We start from the raw sequence: 23323 nt of genomic DNA, 5'->3' as shown, positions 1-23323 counted from the left end.
GTATTTAAAAAAAAAAAAAAAAAATTGTAGTCATAACCTTTCTTCTTAACCTCCTGAATTTTTGTTGCTGTTTTCCACCTAGGAATTTTTTGTGTGTACCTAAAAAGTGCAGAATTAATCGGTAAGAGTTGTATCTTAGTTTTTTATTCAAACTGATGTACTTAACCTGACCATTAAAAATGCTTCCTAATTGTTCAGTTTGAAATACTGAAAGACAGCAAAAACCTGTGCTAGGGATAATGAATGAGGATCATGATTATTGGAAATTATTTACTTTCTGCATTAATATGTTTGATCTTTAAATCCCACTGGCTTTGTCAGTAAGTTCTTGATGTGTAAAATATTTAAATTACCCCATTTTTTCATATTAGATCATTGCAACTAGGTCAACAGAAAATTGAATCATAACAACTTGATATCAAAGTTGATTTTGGTAGCAGAAATTAATTTTGGCTCTGTAGTCATACTGTCTTATACTTCTTTTTCCAGAAGGTACTTGGGTGAATACATAAGCAGCATCTGCTTCTTAGGAAGTCTGATCCTCCAGGCTTTGAAGGAGAAAGGTTTTTATTTTAGTGTTTTCCTTAGCTGTTCTTCATTGAGTTGGTCTTATATATGTTGTGATTTCATACCTTTTTATCGTAGTTTAACCTAGGATGCAGTTTCTGAATATCTGTTATTTGTCAAGTTATTCTCTTCCCCTCGTGACTGTTCTTAATCTGTTACAAGATTATTGTTTATTTAGGATCAGCTCGCTCTGACTACAGCTGTTTGGAAACAGTCCACCCAACAGAGATTACAAACCCTTTGGGAAAAGGACTACCTTACTGTTTTTTATGATACTTAACACAGGAGCATCCTGTCCTGTGACTGAAAAGCCTGTATTTCACCTTACAGTGCGAATGATAAATGATCAACAGCATGCACATGAGCCTATACCTGGAGCTGTTTCCTTTTACCTGTTTTCTGGGATTTGTTTATTCAGTCTTTAGTAAATATGTCATAGGTAAACTCCTTCCCTTTGTGTACTGTGGACTTTTTTTTTCTGTGTGTGTGTAGTTTTCTTCTTGGAGAGCAACCTGTGAGAATATTTCTTTCTTACAGTGAAATCCCCTATGAATTCTGTAATTGACCTCAAATTTGTCTCCCTGTGTACCAGTGTCATGGTTTAACCCCAGCCAGCAACTAAGCACCACACAGCTGCTCACTCACTTCCCCCCCACCCAGTGGGATGGGGGAGAAAATCGGGAGAAGTAAAACTCGTGGGTTGAGATGAGAACAGTTTAATAGAACAGAAAAAAAGAAACTAATCATGATAATGATAACACTAATAAAATGACAATAGTAATAATAAAAGGATTGGAATATACAAATGATGCACAATGCAATTGCTCACCACCCGCCGACTGACACCCAGTTAGTCCCTGAGCGGTGATTCCCCGCCCCCACTCCCCCCAGTTCCTATACTAGATGTGACGTCACATGGTATGGAATACCCTGTTGGCCAGTTTGGGTCAGGTGCCCTGGCTCTGTCCTGTGCCAACTTCTTGTGCCCCTCCAGCTTTCTCGCTGGCTGGGCATGAGAAGCTGAAAAGTTCTTGACTTTAGACTAAACATTACTTAGCAACAGCTGAAAACATCAGTGTTATCAACATTCTTGTCATACCTAACTCAAAAACATAGCACTGTACCAGCTACTAGGAAGACAATTAACTCTATCCCAGCTGAAACCAGGACAACCAGACAATTTTTGTTACACCCATTTCGTAACCTGGCTAAGCTTGAATTGAATTATGTAATTTTTCTTTAGTCTGGGAAGAAATGGAAGTCTTGGGCAGGTTTTCCATCTGATGGTGCCTGCACTGCCACAGGGAGGCCAGTAGCCATCTATGAACCCTTTGTTGGAGCAGAGCTGGAGGAAGCATTCAGAGATTGAAGGATCTGGGTTCGTCTTTCTGCTGCCTGTCCTCTAGCCTTCCTTTTGCAGCTCGTCTTGGTTCAGCAAAGATCAGTTGACAAACATTTTTGGTGAAATGTGAGCCGAGCTGACTAAATAAATAATCCCAAAATTGCCTTTCAGTAAGGGGTGTCTCAAAACCTAGGTCTTTGATCTTGCTGATGGCATGGTCACAGTTGTGCTAATGCTGGCAGGAGACCAGGCTGGGGGGGTGCAGCTGAAGAAGAGGAGAGCGTGGAGCCACCCTTTTTTGAGACAAAAGTTGACCTGGGTTAGCCTAAGCCAATCTAAACCAATGTTTACAGTATTGGCAATTTTTTGAAAACACAAGCTCCCATGCTCATCAATGGCCCATGAAACACTGGCTACCCAGAGTGTTTTTTGCTAGTTCTCTTGGGTTTTATACTCTTAAATACTGGGCTGACTTTGAAAATAGAAAACATAGCATGTGTAAATCATAGTCATCGTTGTATTGTTGTTGTAGAGCACTGAAGTGATAAATCTTTCATGTTTCTTTTGCTGTTTCAGATTTTGGGGAAAAAAAAAAGTCAAACTTCAGTCTAGTTACAGTGTGAACTTCCCCTCCACATGTCCTTTTGCTGTCTTCTGTAAAACATAAGTATTTTGATATGTCACTTTGTTCTCAGTGTGGGGAACAAGGTTTTTAGATTAAAACTTGACTGAATCTTAATCTAACATTTTTTCTGTAGCCTACCCAGAACCTTTTTAATACTTAATTTGTTCTCCTTTATTAACTAACAATGATCCCCCAAGTTAATTTGGCATATCATAAAGGAGTAATACTGAAGTCTCATATACCTTTCCTTTTTGTTAAACTCTCTAAAATGATAGGCAGCTGTAAAGTTTTATTTCAATTTTTAGTTATGTAACTGCCCTTATAATTTACAAAATGTCTCCTGTGTCCAGGGTGTTCCAAGAGTAACTTTTAAATTCTAATAAAAATGGAAGGTGTAATTTCAAGTTAAATGCCATTTTTATCTGGTCTGTTACAACAGAACCAATTTACAGCAGGTTTTTTTACATTATCAGAGGTAAAGCTCTTAAGAAAAATGTGCTCTAAAATAGCATGTGCTCTGGTGAGGCCACCTAGTTTAGTTAAGGGCATTGGAGAAATGGGAGGATGCCTTTCTGAGTCTCCTGAGGGCTCTGAGGTGCCACCTCTTTCTGTTTGTCCCCTTCCCCTCTTCCAGCCATATGGCTTGCAAGGTGTCTCTGAGGTTGGTCATTGCCCAAAATCCCATTGTTGTCAACTGTGTGTCCACAGGAGAAAGTATGAACGGTGTCTTCACTGTGTTTTGGCCTGTGTGCCACACCAGGTGTGCACTGAGTTGTGCCCAAGCACTACTTTTTGAACTTGGTTATGGGTAGATGATATCCCCTCTCCATTTCTTTTTTTATTTTTTTTTTTTTAAGTAGAATTTCCCACTGTTCTCTCAAGATTTCCGTTTATCACATGACAGCTGTAGCTGGGGATGAAACGGGGTAAAATAGCACCTTTGGGGGAAACCTGCTGAAGAACTCATTGATGTTGCCTCTCATTTGGCAAAACTGATATTTTTTTTAAGTACTGCTTAAAGCAAAGTGCTTGTTTTGCTGAATTGGGGCGTCAGCTCACTTGACCCTTTTCTCTGATGTGGCAGGTTCAGATTTCCAAGTAAGAACGGCCATGCTGCAAGATGTGCTTGAGCACCTTCCCTGCTCCAGCAGACCCCTCTGAGAGGGGCCCACCTTGAACCTCTTTCAGCAGCCATGGTCTGATTAGACAATGGAGTCCAAGCAATATACCCAAGAAAAAGAGATTTTAACCGTGACAGCTTGTACAAAATTCTTATGTGAATAATTAAATTCTATTTAGGTGAAATTTTTCTTGTTAGCGATTTGACTTCAAAAGCAAGCAAGCGAGGAGGCATCTCCTGTCCTGTTTGGTCCATCCTGGCCTGAGTATGTTACGAGTTTATTGACAAGGTGTTTCCTCTGCTGATCTTGAACAGGAGCGTTGAGAGACAGGATCAGCTTCCTGGGGAGTTACACCAGAGGTGCTTGTGAGAGAGGAGGCAGCACCATCAGCAGGCGTTGCGCTGGTGCACTATGTTGTGTATCTTCTCTGGTTTTAGCTACTGCCACAGCTAATGAGCTATCTGGAATGCTGCCTTACTGAAGAACTGCCCAGAGTAACATCAGTTTTCATCTGCTGCTTTGAAAATTTTCATTCCTGACTGATTACTAACCTGTCCTTTAAAGCTCTCTCCTTCCTGGTGTCACGTGTAACTCCATCGTAATGGAATTTGGGTTCTTCTGAGCACTGCCTGTATGAAACACATTGGCCAGGTCGCCATCCTCTCTGTGTGGGAACTCATAAAATGTGTTTCAGCTCATTTTACTGACTTACTGTCAAATGTATGTAAACATATACAAGGTACCGACTTTGATTTCTTTAATATCATTCTTCTGTTGTCTTACACACTTGGGGCAGATGCTTTGCCCTTAAATTTTTTTCCAATGATTGCTCAGCTAGATGCTTTTGACTAGGGGCAAAAATCTGCGAAGAATTACTTTTAAAAAATAAGCTTTTATAGACCTTTTTGGATGCATTACAAAATGTTCCATCCCAGTGGTTAGTCTTGATTTATTCAATCTAATTTGGTCATCCTTGCTGTAGGCCTACAATATGATATATTTACTGTTCCTGTTCAGTTTGTCTTCCTTACTGTTGCTTATCTTACTCTAAAATCCATTTACTCTCTCAATTTTTTTTTAATCTGTTGATGTTATACAAGGTATTTGAATTAAAAAAAAAAAATCCTTATTCTGATACTATGGATTAGACTTAGACACTAGGCAGTGTTTCTGAGCATAAAGTCTGTGCAAATAGCAAATATTCTTTTATCATATTGCCTTCAGTATTTGCATGTAACATACTGTTTATATTAATCCTTAAGGACAGGATTCAGTTCTCAATAGAACATGATCTTGCATGTTAATCCTGGCTTGGGTTCTGTCCACAATGACTCATGTATATGAGGAAGAGCAAATAAACAAAGCAGGTTGGAATTAATCACTTGGTAAAATATGACCATCTTCTACCAGCTCTTGGTAACTACTGCTGTGTACACTGAGTTTAATTCTTGCAGTGAGAACTGGAGAGGAACAGTTTTGTTATAAAGTAGGGCAGGGCTTGTAGGTAGTAATGCTTAGATTAAATCTTTACGTGGCATTATGCATTCACAGAAATTGTTGACTTTCACCAAATGCCGAAAGTACGCTACACTGACTTCTGGGTTATTGTGTGCCTTTGTGGGAGGTTAGTGACAACACAGAGCTTTTGACTTTTAGTCAGTCAGAGCAACTCAGCCCCATCATTAGTAGCAGTCATTACTTTCACGTCCTACCTTTCAAATGGCATGTGGAGAGTTGGGTGTTAGTGAACAGGATCCTGTACCCTTTCCTCTGTCAGTATGTTTAATGTTAGAAGCCAGAAACTGCATTTGCATTGTTTTTTCTAAAAACTATTTTCTAATGTCTGGAGTGGGTCCAAAAAATTTGTATCCCTAGTAAGGCAGGTGATTTGTCTAATCTAATGTACTGTCTTCCTCATTAGCCAGCAGAAGATGGTGTGAGAAACCTATTCTGTGAACAGGAGACTTCAGTGTGTGATATTGAGAATGTGCCTCTCGTTTTGTGTGTCCATAAAGTTGACTCAACTATCACTCTTTTTTGGGATAGATAACAGAAGAACAAGTTATTCAGTTAATCTTCTGTGATCATACAGATTATGTGAAGGTGCCTGTGAAATAGGCAGGGCACCACTTTCTTGATGATACTATAGTTTGCAACAACTTAAAAAACCCAAACAGTAGGTCACAGGATGGGTACAGAAATAACGATGTTTTGAAGGCCAGCATGACTGAAAGGAAGTCAAGGATTGTTGCATCTTTGGTTTTGTTTGCTAGCATGTGGGGAGGTGGAGAAGACTTAAGGGATGGATAGAATCGTGGGGTCACTCGTGTTGGAAGGGACCTCTGGAGTTCCTAAGTCCAATTTGCTGCTTGAGGCAGGGCTGTTACTGAATTCTGACTGCCTGCTCAGGGCTTTGTCTGGTGTGGTCTTGAAAACCTACAAGGACAAGAGATTCTACAACCTCTATTGGCAGCTTTTTCCCTATGCTTAATTATCCTTGTGATTCTACCCCCCTCCTCCCCCCACTCTATATCTGGTAGGAACCTCTCCTGTTTCAAACAATGGCTACTCTCTCTTCCCGTAGTGAAGCGCTGTGAAGCACCTCACTCTGTTGTCTCGATGATGTCTCCATAGGTATGAGCAGGCAGGTATTCGCTCCCTTGAAGCCATTTCTTCTCCAGGCTGAACAAGCCCTACTCCCTTAGTCTCTCCTCATAGGCCAAGTTCTCCAGCCACCTTGACCATCCTCTGCTGAACTCATTCCAGTTCATCAATATCTTTCTTGTACTGGGATGCCCAAAACTGGACACAGTATTCTAGACACAATCTAATGAGTGCCAGGTAAAAGGGGTTAATCACTTCCCTCAGTCTGCTGCACGTGCTTCTGTTTGTACACCCCAGGATACCACTGTCCCTCTTTGCTGTCAGGACACACTGCTGGCTTGTGCTCAGCTTGCTGTTGACCCCAGCTGAGCTTTTTTCGCAGAGCTGCTCCCCCGTTTGCCTGTCCCCAGCCTGTATCATTCCCAGGGCTTATTACTTCCCAGGGGTAGGACTTGGAATTTGTCCCTGTCGAAATTTAGGAGGTTCCTGCCAGCTCACTCCTCCATCCTGTCTAGGTCCCTCTGAATGGCAGCTCTGCCTGCAAGTGTGTCAGCTGCCCCCCTCAGTTTGAGGTCATCTGCAGACTTCTTGAGGGTATGTTCTACCTTCTTCATGTCATTGATAGATACATTAAACAAAACAAGTGCCAAAATGAAACCCTGAGGTATTCTACTCATTAATCCCTTCCAGGTGGAGTACAACCATGAGTCACTACCCATTGAGCTTGACAGCGCAGTCAGTTTTTCACCCAACTAGTAGTCCATCCACCCAAATCGTAATATCACAACTTGGATACAAAGATGTTGTGAGAGGGAGATGGTATTAAATTCCGTGTTAAAATTAAGGTAGACGGTATCTATTGGTTTGTTCTTACTTGCTGATCTTGCCATTTCATCCTAGAAGGCAAGTCAGGTTGATCAAGCATGATTTACCTTTGTTAAATCTGTTTTGGCTATTGCAAATCGTTTGTCATCTCCATGTGCCCAGAAATGGCTTTCGATAGGACTTGATGCATGATTTTCCCAGAAACTGAAGTGAGGCAGACTGGCCTGTAATTCCCCAAAGCATCTTTCTTGCAACCTGGTTGCAGCTTCTGCCTTTCTCCAGACATCAGGACCCTCCCCGAAACTCTGCAATTTATCAAAGTTATGTAAATCAGGTTTTGCTTTGAACCTTGTATAGGAGGCTGGTTTATAAATTAAACAACTTGAAGCTTCTGACCATGAAGACTTTCTTTGGAGAACTAGTATATGATAGATGTAGACAAGTTTCAGGGAGTCCTCTATTGCCCTAGCACTTAGAAACATGGGTTATTAGCCATTCAGAACTGTCCTTAGGTGAAGAAATGACAGTGTTTATCAGTTGTCGGTTTCTTATAATTAGTGTTTTATTTCTATAAAGTGGTGCTCACTGAATGCAGAGTGTAACATTGCATTCAGTCTACCTCACTGCTTGTCTTGTAGCCTCCTTGAATTATCGTGCCCAAGTCAGCCCTTCTCTTTCTCTCAAGCTGTCCTATCCCAGCTGCCTTGTAGCTGAGCTGCCAGACCACACTGCCATCCTTCCTGCAAGATGAGTAAAGGCTTTTCTCTGTATAGCGCAAACCCACATTTTGTCAGGTAGTTGTTAATCTGGTTAGTTGTAAACTTTGCAAAGCCTGAATGTGTGTGTGTGTGTGTTTGTTTTTTTTAACCTGTGTTGCTGGTGTACAGCAAAGTCCACCCAGAGGCGGTAACAATTTGAGTGGAAGTTTGGTCTTGGCAAATTGAATATTCAGGGCTCAGCAGTGCTAAAGGAAGCGATTGCTTAAGTTGTTAATAATCAGTAAGGTATTTCTGCTAAGCTGATCTTCAGCTGCTGCTTATGGAGTTATTCACTCATCAGAGCCTTTGCACAAGGTGGTATTGCAGAAACAATTACTGCCTGAACTTGATTCCATAGTGATTTCTGTTCTTTGCCAGAAGAGAGAGAGAGAGAGAGAGCAATGACTGAATTAAATTACTGCTTAAGTAAAAAGAATCCAAATTTTTATAAACATGCAGTAGGAAGGGCAAAAAACCCCCCACAAAACTGAAATCTTACTGAAGTGAACATTTCCTTGTTTAAGATATGGTATATTCCTCACTGGAATCCTAGTGTTTGAAATAGCTTTTGATGGCCAAACCTTAACGATGTCTGGCATTTTCATTCTTTCCACCTATATATAGGCTTATGGTCATTACTCCCTCTAGACATCAGTGACTAGTGAGGCCTTCTCTAACCTTACTCCTTGTGCCAGATGCTTTACCCCAATTACTAAGAATGGCCCATGAGAAACATCTCATCACAGAATAATGCAAAGCACAGTGGGATTACTGGTCCCAATTGTGCTGAATTGTTTCCAAGCATCCTATCTTTGTGCTATCTTACCATTTGATTGGTGTCTTTAGCAAGTCAATAATATGAATACATAGGGTATTAATGTATTAATTAATCCAATTACTTCTTACTGAATGCTGTTTCCATTTCAGAGCCCATTTTCCAAGTACATCTTACATAATGAAGTGCATTAAGTGTTACTTCAGCCAGAAAGGAGGCACGAAATTTTAAACTACTTAAAGATTTGCACTTGCAGATCTTGCTGCAAAACATGTCTGCTGCCTGCTGTGAGAGAGAGAGCAGAAACAGTAACAACCGATGTGCAGCTTGTCGTGCATCTTGGCAGCAGCAGAATGTGATGTTAATAGCTGGAATGTTAAAATTCCTGTATTTGGTAGCACTTATGAAGCATAATCTGTTTTGAAATTCAGCCATATTATAGCTTGTAAAAACCTGAAGGCAGCTGGGGGAAAAATAAGGCTCACAAAGCCTTATTTAACCTGAAAAGGTTCTTAGAAATGTTTTTATTTTATAAAGGCTGCTAGCTTTTGTTCTCTTTTGACATTTTTGGAAAACGAACTTCATTAAAATCTTACTGAGTACAGAGAAGAGTGAATTTTGCCTTGAATAAGCCTGGGAATGGTTATCGACTTTCCTACTTTAGGTAAACTATTTAACATACAGTTTGAAAACAGTTAAAACCAAACAAAGGGGATTTCTCTTTGTTGTCTAACTAGTGCTCACTGGTGTTGATGGGGGAACTCCATTACAGTGGAAGAAGTAGCCTGAAGAGGTCCAGAACTTACAACTGAAACTAAAAAGGTTCTGTAAATTAAGAAGTGCTTTTGTCTGGGGGAGGGTACGTGTTGATCCTGTATCATAAAATGAGATCATACCTCCTCAACTTTTACTTACTATTCTTCTTTCCATATTGTGATTGCCAAATACATACCCTGGCACACATGTCTCCAGCTCTCCTCATGAATTTAGAGCATGGGAGAGGCAGGCACTTCCCCTGCCAGTGGCAGAAGCTGGAGGACCAGTTGATGGGAAGCATGACAGAGTGGTATTTAGTGCAGCTCTGCTGGTTTCTGTCACCTGCCATGGGAACCAAGGGCACTTGACAAGGGCTTGCGAGCGACCTGTGCTGGCTTTCCACAACCAACTTCTCCCTTGACAGACTTTTTTGGTATTTGTTTGGTGCTTGACTCATGCCATATTCTACTACTGAGTGTCCCACCTGGCAGTGACATGAGCAGAACTGTAAAGGAGCTCGTCAGTCATGAAGAGATGGATAACTGGGAGAGGACTTAAGCACGTAAGTACAAGGAATAAAGGGAATCTCAGAAAAGTCAGAAGACTACAAGGCAGGAGGCAATTAATATTTTGAGATGCACACAAAAAAATCAAAATGTACTTTATATTAAAAAAGAACCTGAAAATTATGAATATATTTCAGCAAAATAATTCTCCCCACCTGAGGCTCTTTCTTAGCATCCCTTATTTTTTTGCATTAACAATATCTCAACACTGGACCGATGGTTCTGGTATAAAGACTGTTTCAGCTGCGTACCAAGGACCTTTTTCTGTCCTGAATGAAATAGGTCCTTTCTTGAGGTGATAGGTGGTCCTTTACCAAGAACACGTGCAGCACCCATATGTATAATGAAGCCAGGGTAGCATTCTTGTTTGCTTCTGTTGATGGTTATTGAGTCCAGATAGTGTTGTTTCTTTGACCTCTGGTAAAGGGGTTCTTGAAAAGTGCCCCTTTGAGAAGACAACCTTTGTTTCAGCCAGTTCCTCAAATACCTTTTGGTGTCCATGGTGGTATACTTTATGTTTTACCCAGTTTACTCGGATAGTGACTTCGAGGTCCTGGGACATGCTCGATGATGGCTTTTATGAGCTAAGCACTGCGAAAAGAAGTGGATGTGGAGAGCAAAAGGCCTTCATACACAATGGATTTAACCACTGGGCGATGGAGAATCGCTCTGTATACAGCACTGTCACATATTGGGGGATGGGAGCAGGGGGATCTTAGGTGGGTTAAAAAAAAAGCATTCCCAAATACTTGGAGTGTTTTCTGCTGTACCATGCTGGTAATAGGAGGTCCTTTCTTTCCCTTTTGTTTCCCATTCCTTGCACTCCTACACCCCACATATTGTATTTCACTCTAAGTACTTGACAGGGATGTGTACACTTCAGTGTGGAAGAAAAAGAATTCAACTGTTTTGAAGAAGAAATATTTATAAAGAAAACACTTCCGGTTTTATGGTTTTGTTTTCCATGACAACTTTTATGGGCATGGAAGGTCATGATACTCTAGTGTCTTGTTCCTTGCACTTCCTTTCTGGACTGAGGTGGTCAGTGCTCTGAGGAGCAACACTTCTGGGTTTCTTTTACTGTAGCTGCTGTAGTAAAAAACTAGACAGGGACAGGATGCTTTTCAAACAGAATGGCAGCAGGCACGTAATGGCAGGCATATAACTGCATCTTCCAGACAGTACTGTGTAAACAGCCCGAGTACACATACTTCTTTTGTGGAATAGATGTGCTGTTATCTTTCAAGGTACCACTGTCCTCTTTCCCTCCTGATTTTTCCGCCAGCTTCGTTGTGGCTCAGGATACTTCAAATAGTTTTCACGGTCTCAGGATTCTGCTTGGGGAATCTTGACAAAATTCTGATTAAATCCTCACAAAATGGTCTCATAAAGCTTTTCATATTTCAAATCTGTTCCTTGGAGTTTTCTAGTAGTGTTTTTTTCAGGATTTTTCCTTTCTGTGAATTTCACCAACTGTTTTCTGTAGATCAAGCAATGTACAATAAATGCTTGGGTTATTCTCTCCTCCTGTTTGAGGAACCCAGTAGTTGCCACCAGTATGCTGTATGTAGAATCAAGCAGTCCTTTCTAACTTGCCTTCGCTTCCAGCACCTTCCAGCTTTTTATTGCCCTCTCTTTCTATAATACTGTTGATGATCCGTTTTAGCTAGACATATTGCTGTCAGTTTAGGATGGGTCCTTGAATGTCCCAAAAACCACACACACCCCTGCTCCAAAACCCACCAGAAAACCCCCACCAAATGACCTGTGGCAAGCACCCACAGGTGGCATCCTTCACTTTATAAGCTTTTTTCAACTGTAAGCAGCTGGGCTTCAGTCCCTAATGCTTCACCAGCTTTCCCAGAGCAGCTGACCATATCCTGTAACATTTATCAAACAGGACTGCTGTGATGATGGAGTGAAAAGTGGATCTGAAAAGTCTATTGGGGCTGGAGAGAAGAGAGGGGAAGGAAGCAATAAGCAATTAAGCATGGTGTGGGTGGAGAAAAGATTTTTACTTGGGCAGCATCACGTAGGAGCTCTGTGACTGAGGCAGGATGGAGGCAAGCTGTCCAGAGTGACATCTCCTAGACTTTATTATTCTTGCTGTTTTCTATCTCACTGTTTACAAGAAATTAGGCAGGATTATGTAATTGGAAGGGAGGGGGCTCTGTCTGCAACAAATACTCTCTTGTTTGTGCAGAAGCTTTGCAAGATGTAACCAGTGCACTGAGGAATTGGAAGGGAGAGTAACTTGCTCCTGAAATTTCTCAACTTCTTGAGCTGGACTTTGCAGCCTGCTTTTGGGCCTGTTTCTCAGTAAATCATGTTTGAGAGGGAGCATTTTGATGCAGGTGGTACAGGGTGAGAAAGTTGGCTAGCATGAGTGGTTGGTACCTAAAGAAAGCTAGCTGAAGGGGAAACCCTTCAGATAGCCTTTTTGGGGTGACCTTTGCTGCTGGTCACACCAATAACAAGTTCTGGGATGGTGGTTTTTGACTTCTTGGGCCTTTTAGGAAGATGGGGGAGGAGGAGAAATCCCAACATGTGACATAACTCATGATGCTGGGATAATGGCCTCTAGCACAGTTCTGTTATATTGCATTAATGAGTGAGAAAGGGACAGGAGGCATCTCACTGTACTGCCAGCAAGATTTTTCCTTGAACGTGGGGAGACAAGTGGAAAAAAAGGAGATGTTTAAGGAATGTTTATATGCTTTGTCTGTAAAGATACCAGAATGTGTGATGATGTGTATTTGAATCTTCTTGCATGTAAACAGATGTAACCATTATAGGCATAATGCATCAAATCTGAATGATGCTTGCATTCTGTCTGGAAAGTAAGACAATTTTATCAGAAAATGCAGTCAGGCAAAAAAGTAGCAAAGTGAGCAGAAATTCCATTTTTGTCTATGATCAAAGAGCTACAGAGGAAGGAGGAAGAAGGTTTGAGAATAACCCTTTTTTATGTATGTATGGTACCTTATGAAAACGAAGACATGATAAACGCCATGAATTATGGGTATATTTCTTGGTATATAGTTCATTATTTTCATCCAGACAAATGTACTTTGATGGCTTTGATGGCTTGTACTTAAAGGATTTTAGGCCTTCCCACTCCAGAATTTTGTGTGAGGTATTTGAACTTTCCAAGAATCACAGAATATATCAAGACTGGAGCGCCTTGTTACGGTGCATGTGTGGATATTTAGATGTCAATGAGTTTATTACAGTGGGTTTTCTTTTACCTTGATCTTGTGTCCCAAGTATGGTCATATGTTGTGTGCCATCACAGTGTTTGTGAAAAGTACCTTAATTGTCATGATTTCTCAAAATTGTTGTAAGAGTATCAAGGCACTAAGGTGTAGTACAGCTAGAATTACCGGTCAGTTTTTAATCTAATAGAAGAGCTTTGCTCATCCCAAATTGTTGCCTTTTGTAGCCTAGTAAATGGATAAGTTGTGAATAGTGAAGGTGGTTTACTTGAGAGTTGTTACATCACGGTGTATTTGTTGCTATGTAAGCTAAATAACAGAACAATAAACCACTTTTTAGTGGGTGTATTCTCTTTACCTTTTCAAGTTTGGTTGAAAGCAGGAATACAGAAGCATTCAAGGATTTCTTTGAAGCAGAAAAAATACTAAAGCAATAGGCACTTGCTTTGATGCCATGAAAATGTCTGTTGGGAGAGCCGCTGGCCTTAGTTTTAGATGCTTAAAACATAGTGGATGGCTTTGCTTAAAAAATAATAAAAACCCCCAGCTATAGTTATGGGAAATAACTTCTTGGAACTTTATGAGGATGAAATGGTCAATACAGAGACGTGTTAATGGGGTCAGTGTTGGTTTTGGCCAAGCCTCTGGAAGACAGAAGAGCTGCAGCTGTTCCCACCTCACACTCCAGAGGTGGCTGCGGAGATCGTGCTGTTACTTCTGCTTCTGCCCTTCAAATTCGGGTCTGCATTGCTGTCCATCTGCTGTGCCATGGGACTCTTACTGAAATTCATGCCATAGGTTACAGATAACATGGTGTAGTGGCGACAGTTTTCTCACAGAGCTGTTTTTGGAGGCAGTTTTACGGGCAGAAGTTAAGCCTGTTACAGATGGCCCAAGCCGCTGGGACACAGACATCATGTTTTATCAGCAGCACCTTGCCTTTCTGTTGGCTGGGTTTTAGGGAGATGCTGCTCATTTTGGCATTTGGGATGGGGTTGAGGGAGGTGATTTTGATCTTTTAAGGCTAGCGGGGTTTTGGTGCAGTGCCAGGCTCTCCACCTCCTCCCACTGGTGTCCCTGCATGCAAGCTCCTCTGCAGCCTGCCCTTCGCTAGCAACTGCTGAGGGGTGATATTTGATACCCAACTGGTTGCTGGTATTAATATTGGTAGTCCTTCATAGGTAACGGTGTAGGTAGAAATTGTCTTTTACGTGGGCTTTTACATAGTTCCTAAATACTGCTTCTTTTTAACTTCCATTTAAAATTAAATTTGAAATTGGAGAAATCTACAAATCCCTCATTTAGTGTAGACTGTTAAAATACTATAAACTAGACTGAAGATCTTTAACAGTCTGGCTTAACATGTTTTGTGCCCAAGTTCAGAGGAAAGCCATGCCGTGAGCCAGGGCAGGCATCCATCCCCAGGGGCTGGGCACAGCAGCAAACCCTCCTCCAGGTTTTGACAGGCACAGCCTCTCCCTTTTCATCTGTAGATACCAAGTCTAAAATAGTGAAATACGCTATGACTGGTTCACTATGTCGCTAGATAATTGTGCTTGCTGAATCATTTTATTGAAAAATTAAATGCATTTTTGAAGTATCTAGGTGATTTGCATCTTCTCTGCTTTTCTGGACTTTTGAAGAAAAGAAAAAGTATTTTCAATAGTGTTGTTTCTTTGCACTTGAGGCCTGTGTGTTTGGCCTGCAATCTGATGCAGATTGCAGCTAACTTTAATTAACAACGTTATAAATAAGAGCATCGCGCATAAACACTTATATAAAAGCTTATATAAATAGCTTAATAAAAGCACCTAAAGTTATATGGCTGCTTAAGTAAATGTAATAATGTAAGTATAACATAATATGTAATAAATAAATGTGCCTGAGTAGGCATAAGAGCTAGCAGAGGTGTTGAGGGGAGCTGAGCTGTTGCGCCTGGGGAGCAGGGCAGAGCAAAGCCCCATGGCAGCAGGATGGGGAAAGATGCAGGGTTGATCTGCTCCTTGCTGCACTATGCGGAGCTTGTGATGGCTCAGGATAATCTGTGCGAAGTCACAGGGAGAAGACACATTTCTCTGAATGTTCTGAAATATGTACAGTGCAAGCACTTGAGCCTGTAAATTCATTTTAGCAAGGCCCTTGTTCTCATCAGTAACACGGAAAATGAAGCCTTGAGTCCTAGAGCCTCAGCATGTGTGCTGCCTCCTCATGCAAAATTTAGCACAGGCTTTGTTTGAATGTACTCCTCTGAACATAATTTGAACATGCTTATTTTTTGGTTAGGATCCTAACCATCTGCAACCATCTGCTAGCAGGTGTTTGGTTTTGTCATGGATTTTGTTTGATTACCTTTATCATTTTATCTTTGCTCTCTTTCTGTGCAATGTCAGATGGATCCTCACATGCCATCTCGTTTATGCAGCGGATGGAAAAAATCTGCTAATCAGGACCATGTCTCACACAGGGTATAGTATTTTTATTTTGAATTACTGTGCCCTGATACCATACCTGCCATTAAACAGATGATAGGGCAATCATCTTCTTACAAGTGTGCCCACTTGCTGAGCCTTTTTTTTTTCCTAGAGAAGATTTAAAAGAGTATGTGAACAGTTGCCTGCACTATAATCCTAATTCTTTTATTAGAGGTTGATTCTTAATGCTTTTCTTAGTCTTTGCTGTGTAGAAAAATGATATCTCTGAACCAGAACTTCTGGTCTTAGAGCATAAAAAAATCTATTGTAGTTCCAAGAGCATTTTTCCATAGGGCATGCTTGACCAAAGTAAAATTATTTAATAGTAAAATGTGGGATTATAACCTCTGGCAAAACTGTCTGAAAAATGTGAACCACTTCCCCATTTTGATACATCAGGATGGAGCAATATGAAGAAGTGTGCTACAGACTTCATGGAGAATTGGGCATCAGGAAAGGAATTGCTGACACTAGGGAAAAAAAAATTGTAAAGATTTGTAAAATGAAATTAAGCTGTGACTTACTATGTTGACGCAATCTGTGTTTCAGTGATGTGCAGTTAAAAGACATAGGTTTGAGGTGGCAACAAGCAACTTACTTTTCAAAAGGGCAAGCAGCAGATTGTCAGCCTTCAGCTAAATGAATGGTAGGCACAGGGTGGTGTTTTTTTAACGTGGTAACATGATCTCTACCCAGAATTCCCCCTCAGGGCTGTTTTCTCCAGATGCGTCAGAAACCCACAGGCCAGAGGTATCTGGTTTTGTTCAGCCTTTCCCTGCAAGAGTGGGTAAGCAGCTACTGGAAAACCAAGTAGCTGTTACACTTGCGTGTTGGATCACTTGAGGGAGTTTAGTGATTTATGAGCTCACCAAAAGACAAATTGTGCCATTGTGGTTTATTGAGTACCTCAGCAAAGCACAGATGTACAGCTGTAATCAAAATACAAGAGACACTGAAGAAGGCAGAAGAGTACAGGAAAAAGCGATAAATACGAGCCTGTCAGAGGTGGTGCTGGTGGTGGTAATAATACCAGTGCTTCGTGATGTGGATTTGGTACAAAATTTGCAAGCCCTTCTGTCCTGTGGCGTGGTCGTGGTTTAGCCATAGCTTACTGGCAGCCGGGTGGGCAGTGGAGGAGCAGGGGTAGGGTGCTGGTAAGGACAAGGGGACAGCACGGGGCTAGGGAGGCTTTTAAGGCAGTGCTGCTACCTGGAAAACACTCATCCAACTTGAGCCTCGCAGGCAGGGTGTTGGGGACGGCCTGGTGCAGTGCAAGTCGGTATGTTGCTGTGTTGGAAAAAAGTAATATTGGAGTTGAATTGTGTGTTGCGATCCCAGCACCTGACAGTGGAAATTACAACCAGTGCTGGGCTGGGATGCTCCATCAGTCAGAAAAATGTACTAATGCACAACTACCTCAGTCATGGCTTGTACTGGCAAACAGAAGTATTACAGTTTTTCCTTATTTTTAGAGCCATGCACATTGGCCGCCTCTCTTAGGAGGCACAGGATTGCTCTCTCTTCACAAGTGCTTGTTTCCCCTGCATAGTCTTTGGGTTACTTGTTCAAAAAAGCAAAGAATCCCCAAAGTCTTATGATTCAGCAGCACTGAAAGTTAAACGTGTACTAAAGTGATAGAGGTAGAAGCTTGTCTGCAAGTCAAAAGTGTTTGAAGTGCTTCTTTCTGATGATTTGTGTTTCTGTTAGACTAGCCCAGGCTAAATAAATGTTGCAGTTGTCAAGTGAATTCAGTTTAGTTCATAAAACTGCCACTTGAACATTAATTTATTTAAAACAACAACCACAAAAATAGAACAGAAGTTCAAAGTTTTGCATTTAAACTTCAGTAATAATTATAATGAAGTGAATGAAAAAAGTTTCCAGGGCGTGAGCTCTGTGTGTAAATAATGGGCAGAATTAAATTTTATTTCTAATAAAAAATTGAATTGAGGGCAATAGGAATCACATGCAAAGCTGTAAGTGATTGCTGTTGCCCAGATTTTCACAACCCCAAACAATTTATTATAGTTCTATATAATGAAGGAGCATTACATTAAACAACCACCCTTCTCCCCAGCTCCTTCTTTCCTTCTGAAAATCAGAGGGGAGCTTGTTCCAATGGATTGTTTATTTCTGTGAAGTTCAGCAATTGGTTGCAAAATGGAGCCTCATTTGAAATGAGAATTTGGGTTACCGTGAGGATGCCGTTACCTTATTTTCAAGGAATCTGATTTTATAAAGCAGATTTTGTGTATGAAAGTCAAATCTAATACCATACTTCCAATTATATCCAAACGTCTAGTATTTCTTTAGTTAGTTGATATAATCAGACATGCAAAAAATTATTACTTTTCTAAAAATTTTAATTACATACTCATACATACTGTTAATGACACTGCAGCCCAGGCTGCATTGCCCGCAACTTTGGACAGAGAGCTTTCCATCTTACATTTGGTAGCTGTAATTCGGTGGTATGTCCGTATTTATTACTTTTGCTGAAACAATGTAGGCTTATTTTTTTCAGCAATGAGGTATACTATTAATTGCCTTCTAGCTTTGTGCACACAATATTCTGATGATATTACAGGGTGTTCAGGTGAATGGATTAGCTTCATGCAGAGGTTATCACATGTGTTTGTATGTGGACTCACGTGCCTGTGCGTGTCAGAAGTCAGATAGATGACACAAGCTCTCACACACACTTGTGTCCATAGCTTCTGAAATCAGATTTAGTTTGCCAGAGTAAAATGCACTCCAGGATTTTTTTTGTTCAGGTACTTGACTAAATTGAAGCATTAGTAATTACCAATTACTTATGTCACTTTGGGTATGTGGCAGGATGGTCCCCAGAAAGACAAGTACAGCTAAAAACAAGGTGCAAATTTATTCAAATTTCAGTGCAAGATTTGGGTGTGATACCGCTGGGAGCAGAGACTTTGTTAACAGAAGCTGCAGATTTTGTATTTTTGGTTACCAGAACGTGTTTTAACTCTACTTTTGCAAGTTTATTTTGGGCACCTCTAGAAGGCATTTCTGTTAATGATTTGCAGTCATTAGAGTATGTCACTGAAGGATAAAGGTAACAAAATCCTTTTTTTCCTAGTGAACTAAGTGACTGGCTTTTAAAGGCTTCAGATCAAAAGCACTGAAGTATAGCAAGGAATTTAATGTGAAATACACATCTTGGTGATTAGCAAAGTTGTATACATCTATTTGCTGAACTCTGCTTTCTCCCAGTGCATTGGGTGTTGATTATTTTTAAAACTGACTTTTTAATTGTAAGCCTCAAGGGCCACTTCATCAGCTCCTGAGACGACCCTCTACGGAACAGTAAACTTGTAGTCATCTCATTTTGATTAATTAGCCTCTTATTACATCCACGCAGCTATTGGGACACCTTGGTTCATTCACACAGCCTGTAGTTTTTTGGAGGTTACAGGCAAATGTGCTTCAGGGAGCTGATGATTTATGCCAGCGGAGTCATGTACTTTCACAATCCAGTGTCTGTTCAGTATATCAACTTTTCAAAAGTAGTCTGTAATTTTTCCTTTAAAAAAAAATCTTTGAGGGGTTTTGGGGTTATTTAATTGCAATGCCAGAATTGTACAGAATTACAGTGATTTTAGTCTAATAAATCATGTTACTTATCAGCTGAGTTTCTTCTTATTCATCAGTTACTGAAGCTGAGACCATTGTTTATTTCATTAGCGTGTACATTTTTGTTTTGCTGCTGAAGACAGCACAATCTCTTTGGTCAATTATGTCCTTGGTAAAGAGCCTTTTTTCCCCACTTCAATCTGACCAGATATTCAGGTGATCCATGAATCATCTTGTTCCCTGGCTGATGAGCTCCACTTGCTCATCAGCCTTCTGGGCTAACCTGAATTTGTCTGACTGATGAAATGAGGTTGCAATAAAGATACTGCATCAACAAAAATAACTAAGTGGACTGTAGTTGCTGTTAGTGCTATAATTCAGTAGAAATACTCTTGAATTGTTTGAAACAATGTGTTGGTGTCAGATTTGTTTTGTGTGGAAAAACTAAGTTTTCAAAACACTTCAAACCCTCTCCCTACTGCTACTCAGATGCAAAATGTGATTGTCCCTCCCTGACCCTGCACTCCCTTTCCAGGAGCTGGATCCACCAATTCCTAACTTCATGTTGCACCACACATGCCTTTGATAGGTCCTGCAAGTTTCACACTAGGTATGTGGAAGTTAGCATATTACACTAAAATTTTCATAATCTAATACATCTCTGAGATCAAAGACAGGAACTACTTTCAAATGGAAAGTTTGAAGAAGATGATAATGAAAGCACCATTTAGAAACTGTTCCATTCTCTGCAAATGGACCATGCTACTCATTCATGAAAGCTGCCCTATGCCTAGCTAAAGGTTTAACAGGATGAGGTACTGGAAGCAAAATTAACTTTGTTTTGTTTTGTTTGCTTTCAGTGGGTGAGTTTGTGAGTGATGCCCTTCTGGTACCAGACAAGTGCAAGTTCCTTCACCAGGAAAGGATGGATGTGTGTGAAACTCACCTGCACTGGCATACTGTTGCTAAAGAGGTATATTCATCTGTCTTAAAATTTCCTGCCTTCCTTCTTTAGAGCCATATCACTCTTCTGGGGTGAGTTTAAATATAGCAGTGACATGGAAAACAAAAAGCAGTACTTATGAATGTTTGAGTTAATGGCTTTTTGTTCTGCTTTGTAAGGTACGAAATGGAAGCCACTCTGCTGAGCACATCAGAGTCCGCTACTGGATACTTAATGTTGACCTTTGAACATTGACCCTGTTTCATAGCACTGTTTTTTTTCCTCACACCCACTCACACACCCACCATGTTTTCTGCCTCCTCCCACTTCCTGCGTTAGTGCTGCTCTGGAACTAAACATTGATCACTAATGCCTAGGCTTTGCCTTTATCATCGTCTTCAGTATGGATATTGGCATGCTAGCTGCTTCACAGAGATCAAACAGGCCTCAAAGAATGCAGTGTGTGAAATTCAGCATAAAAGGGTAGGAGAGCTGATAAGACATAGGACTAGCCAAAGACATTTTGCAGTCAAGTAGAGAGTTTTTACAATTTACCAGTGCTTTACTGAAAACAGAAATAAACCTAATGTTGTAATTGCTAATGCATTTTAGACATTCATGTCCTTACGTAGAGAGGTTGTAGGGATAAAAACTGAGATGAGCTTCAAGAAGATTTCTGGCTGATATTTTGTTTGGAACCTCATAGTTTGTATGTTATCTCACCTTCTGGAGATCAAAATTGAAATGTGCTCAGCAGCTTTTCAGATTTTCAGTTCATGCTTGAATCATACTGTTGCCCCTCAAATGAAGTGTTTAAGGCACCAATCTTCATGGAGGCAAATTCTAGTCCATTTTAAGCATTTGCAAACTTGGAGTGGCGTGGCCTAGAACAACATCATCACTGTGCACCATTGAACTATTTTCCTTTTTTCACCTGTCCTACATCACTATATCTTTAAGGTATAACTATGCACAGCTGACTGTTTTCCAAACAAGGCTAGAAGGTACTGTACTGGTAGAGGTGTCAGACCAGATGCAGCATATTTCCAGTATAACAGGTGTTTTAAATGTTAATCTATCTTGCAATGAACTCTTTAATAGCATTAATACATCAGGATCAGGATTAATATATCAAATTATTGTTCTGCCTTAAAGTTTCCTGTTTATGAGGCAGAGCCTGTGAGGATTTTAGGCAAGAGGATATGGAGTCATCACATATATGGGAGGAGGCAAGTCTTTCTGTACTGGGAAAGTCTAAAGGGCAGGGGAAGGGAGAGCTTGTTGCTTACAATGGTCATGTGGACACAGGTAGGGAGCTACCTACAGTGCAGATAGTGAATGCACGCGTGACCACTCTAAATCATGTTTCAAAATTCAGGGATCATGCAGTTCACCAGCTTCAACCTCCTAAGGCAGCACGCAGCCCCTTACATTTTCTTGAGGTCTGTAACATTTTTTTCCAGCTTTCTTCATGACAATATTGTTGCTGTTTTCTTTCTATTTTCTGTAGTCCTGTAGTGAGAAGAGTATGAACCTGCATGACTATGGCATGTTGCTGCCCTGTGGAATCGATAAGTTTCGTGGTGTGGAGTTTGTTTGTTGTCCGTTAGCGGAGGAAAGCGACAATCTTGATTCAGCTGATGCCGAAGATGATGATTCAGATGTCTGGTGGGGAGGTGCAGATGCAGACTATGCAGATGGAAGGTAAGAGTGACTTTCTACCCTTCAACTTGTTATTATCATATTACTAAAGATGCCCAAACTCTGTATAAAAAACCTTAGTGTGGAAGAGTCACTGCTCCTTATAAATCAACTTGCAGCTATAATGGTTGAAAACATCAGTGTTCTACTCATTTATTTTTAACTTTCTACAGAAAAGCTTATTGTTAATATAGTTACTGTGTTTTTGATGCCTTCATCTTTTCTTCAATGAGAAGTATTGCCATACTTATTACAAAAATGCTTAAATACATACTTTTTGACAGCTAAGTGATAAATGCTGTGCTCTTAAGATGCTTCATGTGCAGTCTGGGGTACTGTAGCAGATACTCAGCTAACATAACTGTTGGAGGTTTTGAAAAGTCTTCATTTGTAATAGGCATTAGCTGTGTGCCATTATTACTGTAAGAATATTTTTCTGCTGACAATTACTTTCTAAATGTGATCTAAAAGAAAATCTGTTTTAATATCTAGCCTTTGACAGATTCATTACTACGCTGCTGTTAAGTTGGAGTATGGAGGTTTCCTTTGAAAGACAGCAGTGGATGGGAAAATACCATGCTTGTCTTTACCCTTTAACATCCACTGTGCATGTAGGCTAGTTTTGAGCCAAATAGGGGTTATGACTGTGTTGTAACTGAGTAGTCCGGTGCTGTCAAAGCGTTTTCATATCACTCTCCTGAGCATGTTAGACAGCAGTTGTGAGAACAGAGTACGATGTTATGTCCTTGCGACTGAATTCAAACAACTCTAAGATAGCTTTCTTCATAACTAAGATCTACATTCAAATTCTGTTTCTGCTCCCTAGATTTCTATCACTTCATACTGTGATAATACAGTGTTTCTATTTCTCAGGTGATGATACTGCATCTTTTATGAATAATATACAAAATCCAAAACTCGGGGCAGGTTACAAGTGGTTTCAAGCAGAACCCTGAAAATAACTGGTGACTGAATGAAGTGAATAATGAGGAAAGTTAATAGTTCTGAATTGTGTTAAGTTTGGGGTTTTTAATAATCCAGATGGAAACAAGTTCAGGAACAGAGTAGAGATGAAGGACAGAGATTGAATTGCCGTAATTTGGTGCAAAAAGATGGCATTAAGACAATGAAAAATTAGAAACCATGTCATGGTGAGCATCTAAGTCTTTCCTGACAAAGCTTTATTAAGTGTTGCAAGGAAGAGTTCGTTGTGAGTAATGGAATAAGTTTATTTAAAATAAATATTTCCCCATTGTAATTTCCAGTTTTCTCTCATAAATGGGACTGAATCGTCAGGGCTGTTTGATGCAAGAAACTTGCATCAAGCAACATTTCATCTTCCACCTTGACACCTTCAGGCTTTTTTCTGACTTGTACTTCCAACAGCTGTCAAAGCGTCACAATTTATAACCGTTTCAGTGGGGTTTGTAAACGAGCCTTTGGACTGTTGCTGCGTC

At 40.4% G+C, this 23323-nt stretch overlaps 1 protein-coding gene across 4 annotated transcripts in view; it reads left to right on the top strand.

Moving 5' to 3' along the window:
• The window catches only part of LOC115343587 (amyloid beta precursor protein), a 243124-nt gene that overhangs the window by 96941 nt on the left and 122860 nt on the right, over positions 1-23323 (top strand). For all 4 annotated transcript variants that reach the window (XM_030019716.1, XM_030019719.2, XM_030019718.2 and 1 more), the window contains exons 4-5: positions 20083-20195; positions 21676-21869. In XM_030019716.1, the coding sequence (XP_029875576.1) occupies positions 20083-20195; positions 21676-21869 (307 nt within the window). The remainder of the gene's footprint in view (positions 1-20082; positions 20196-21675; positions 21870-23323) is intronic.

This window comes from Aquila chrysaetos, chromosome 7 (genome assembly GCF_900496995.4).
Source record: "Aquila chrysaetos chrysaetos chromosome 7, bAquChr1.4, whole genome shotgun sequence".
Lineage (NCBI taxonomy): Eukaryota > Metazoa > Chordata > Aves > Accipitriformes > Accipitridae > Aquila > Aquila chrysaetos.
Note: the sequence above shows the minus strand (reverse complement) of the source record. Positions and strands in the feature narration are given on the sequence as shown.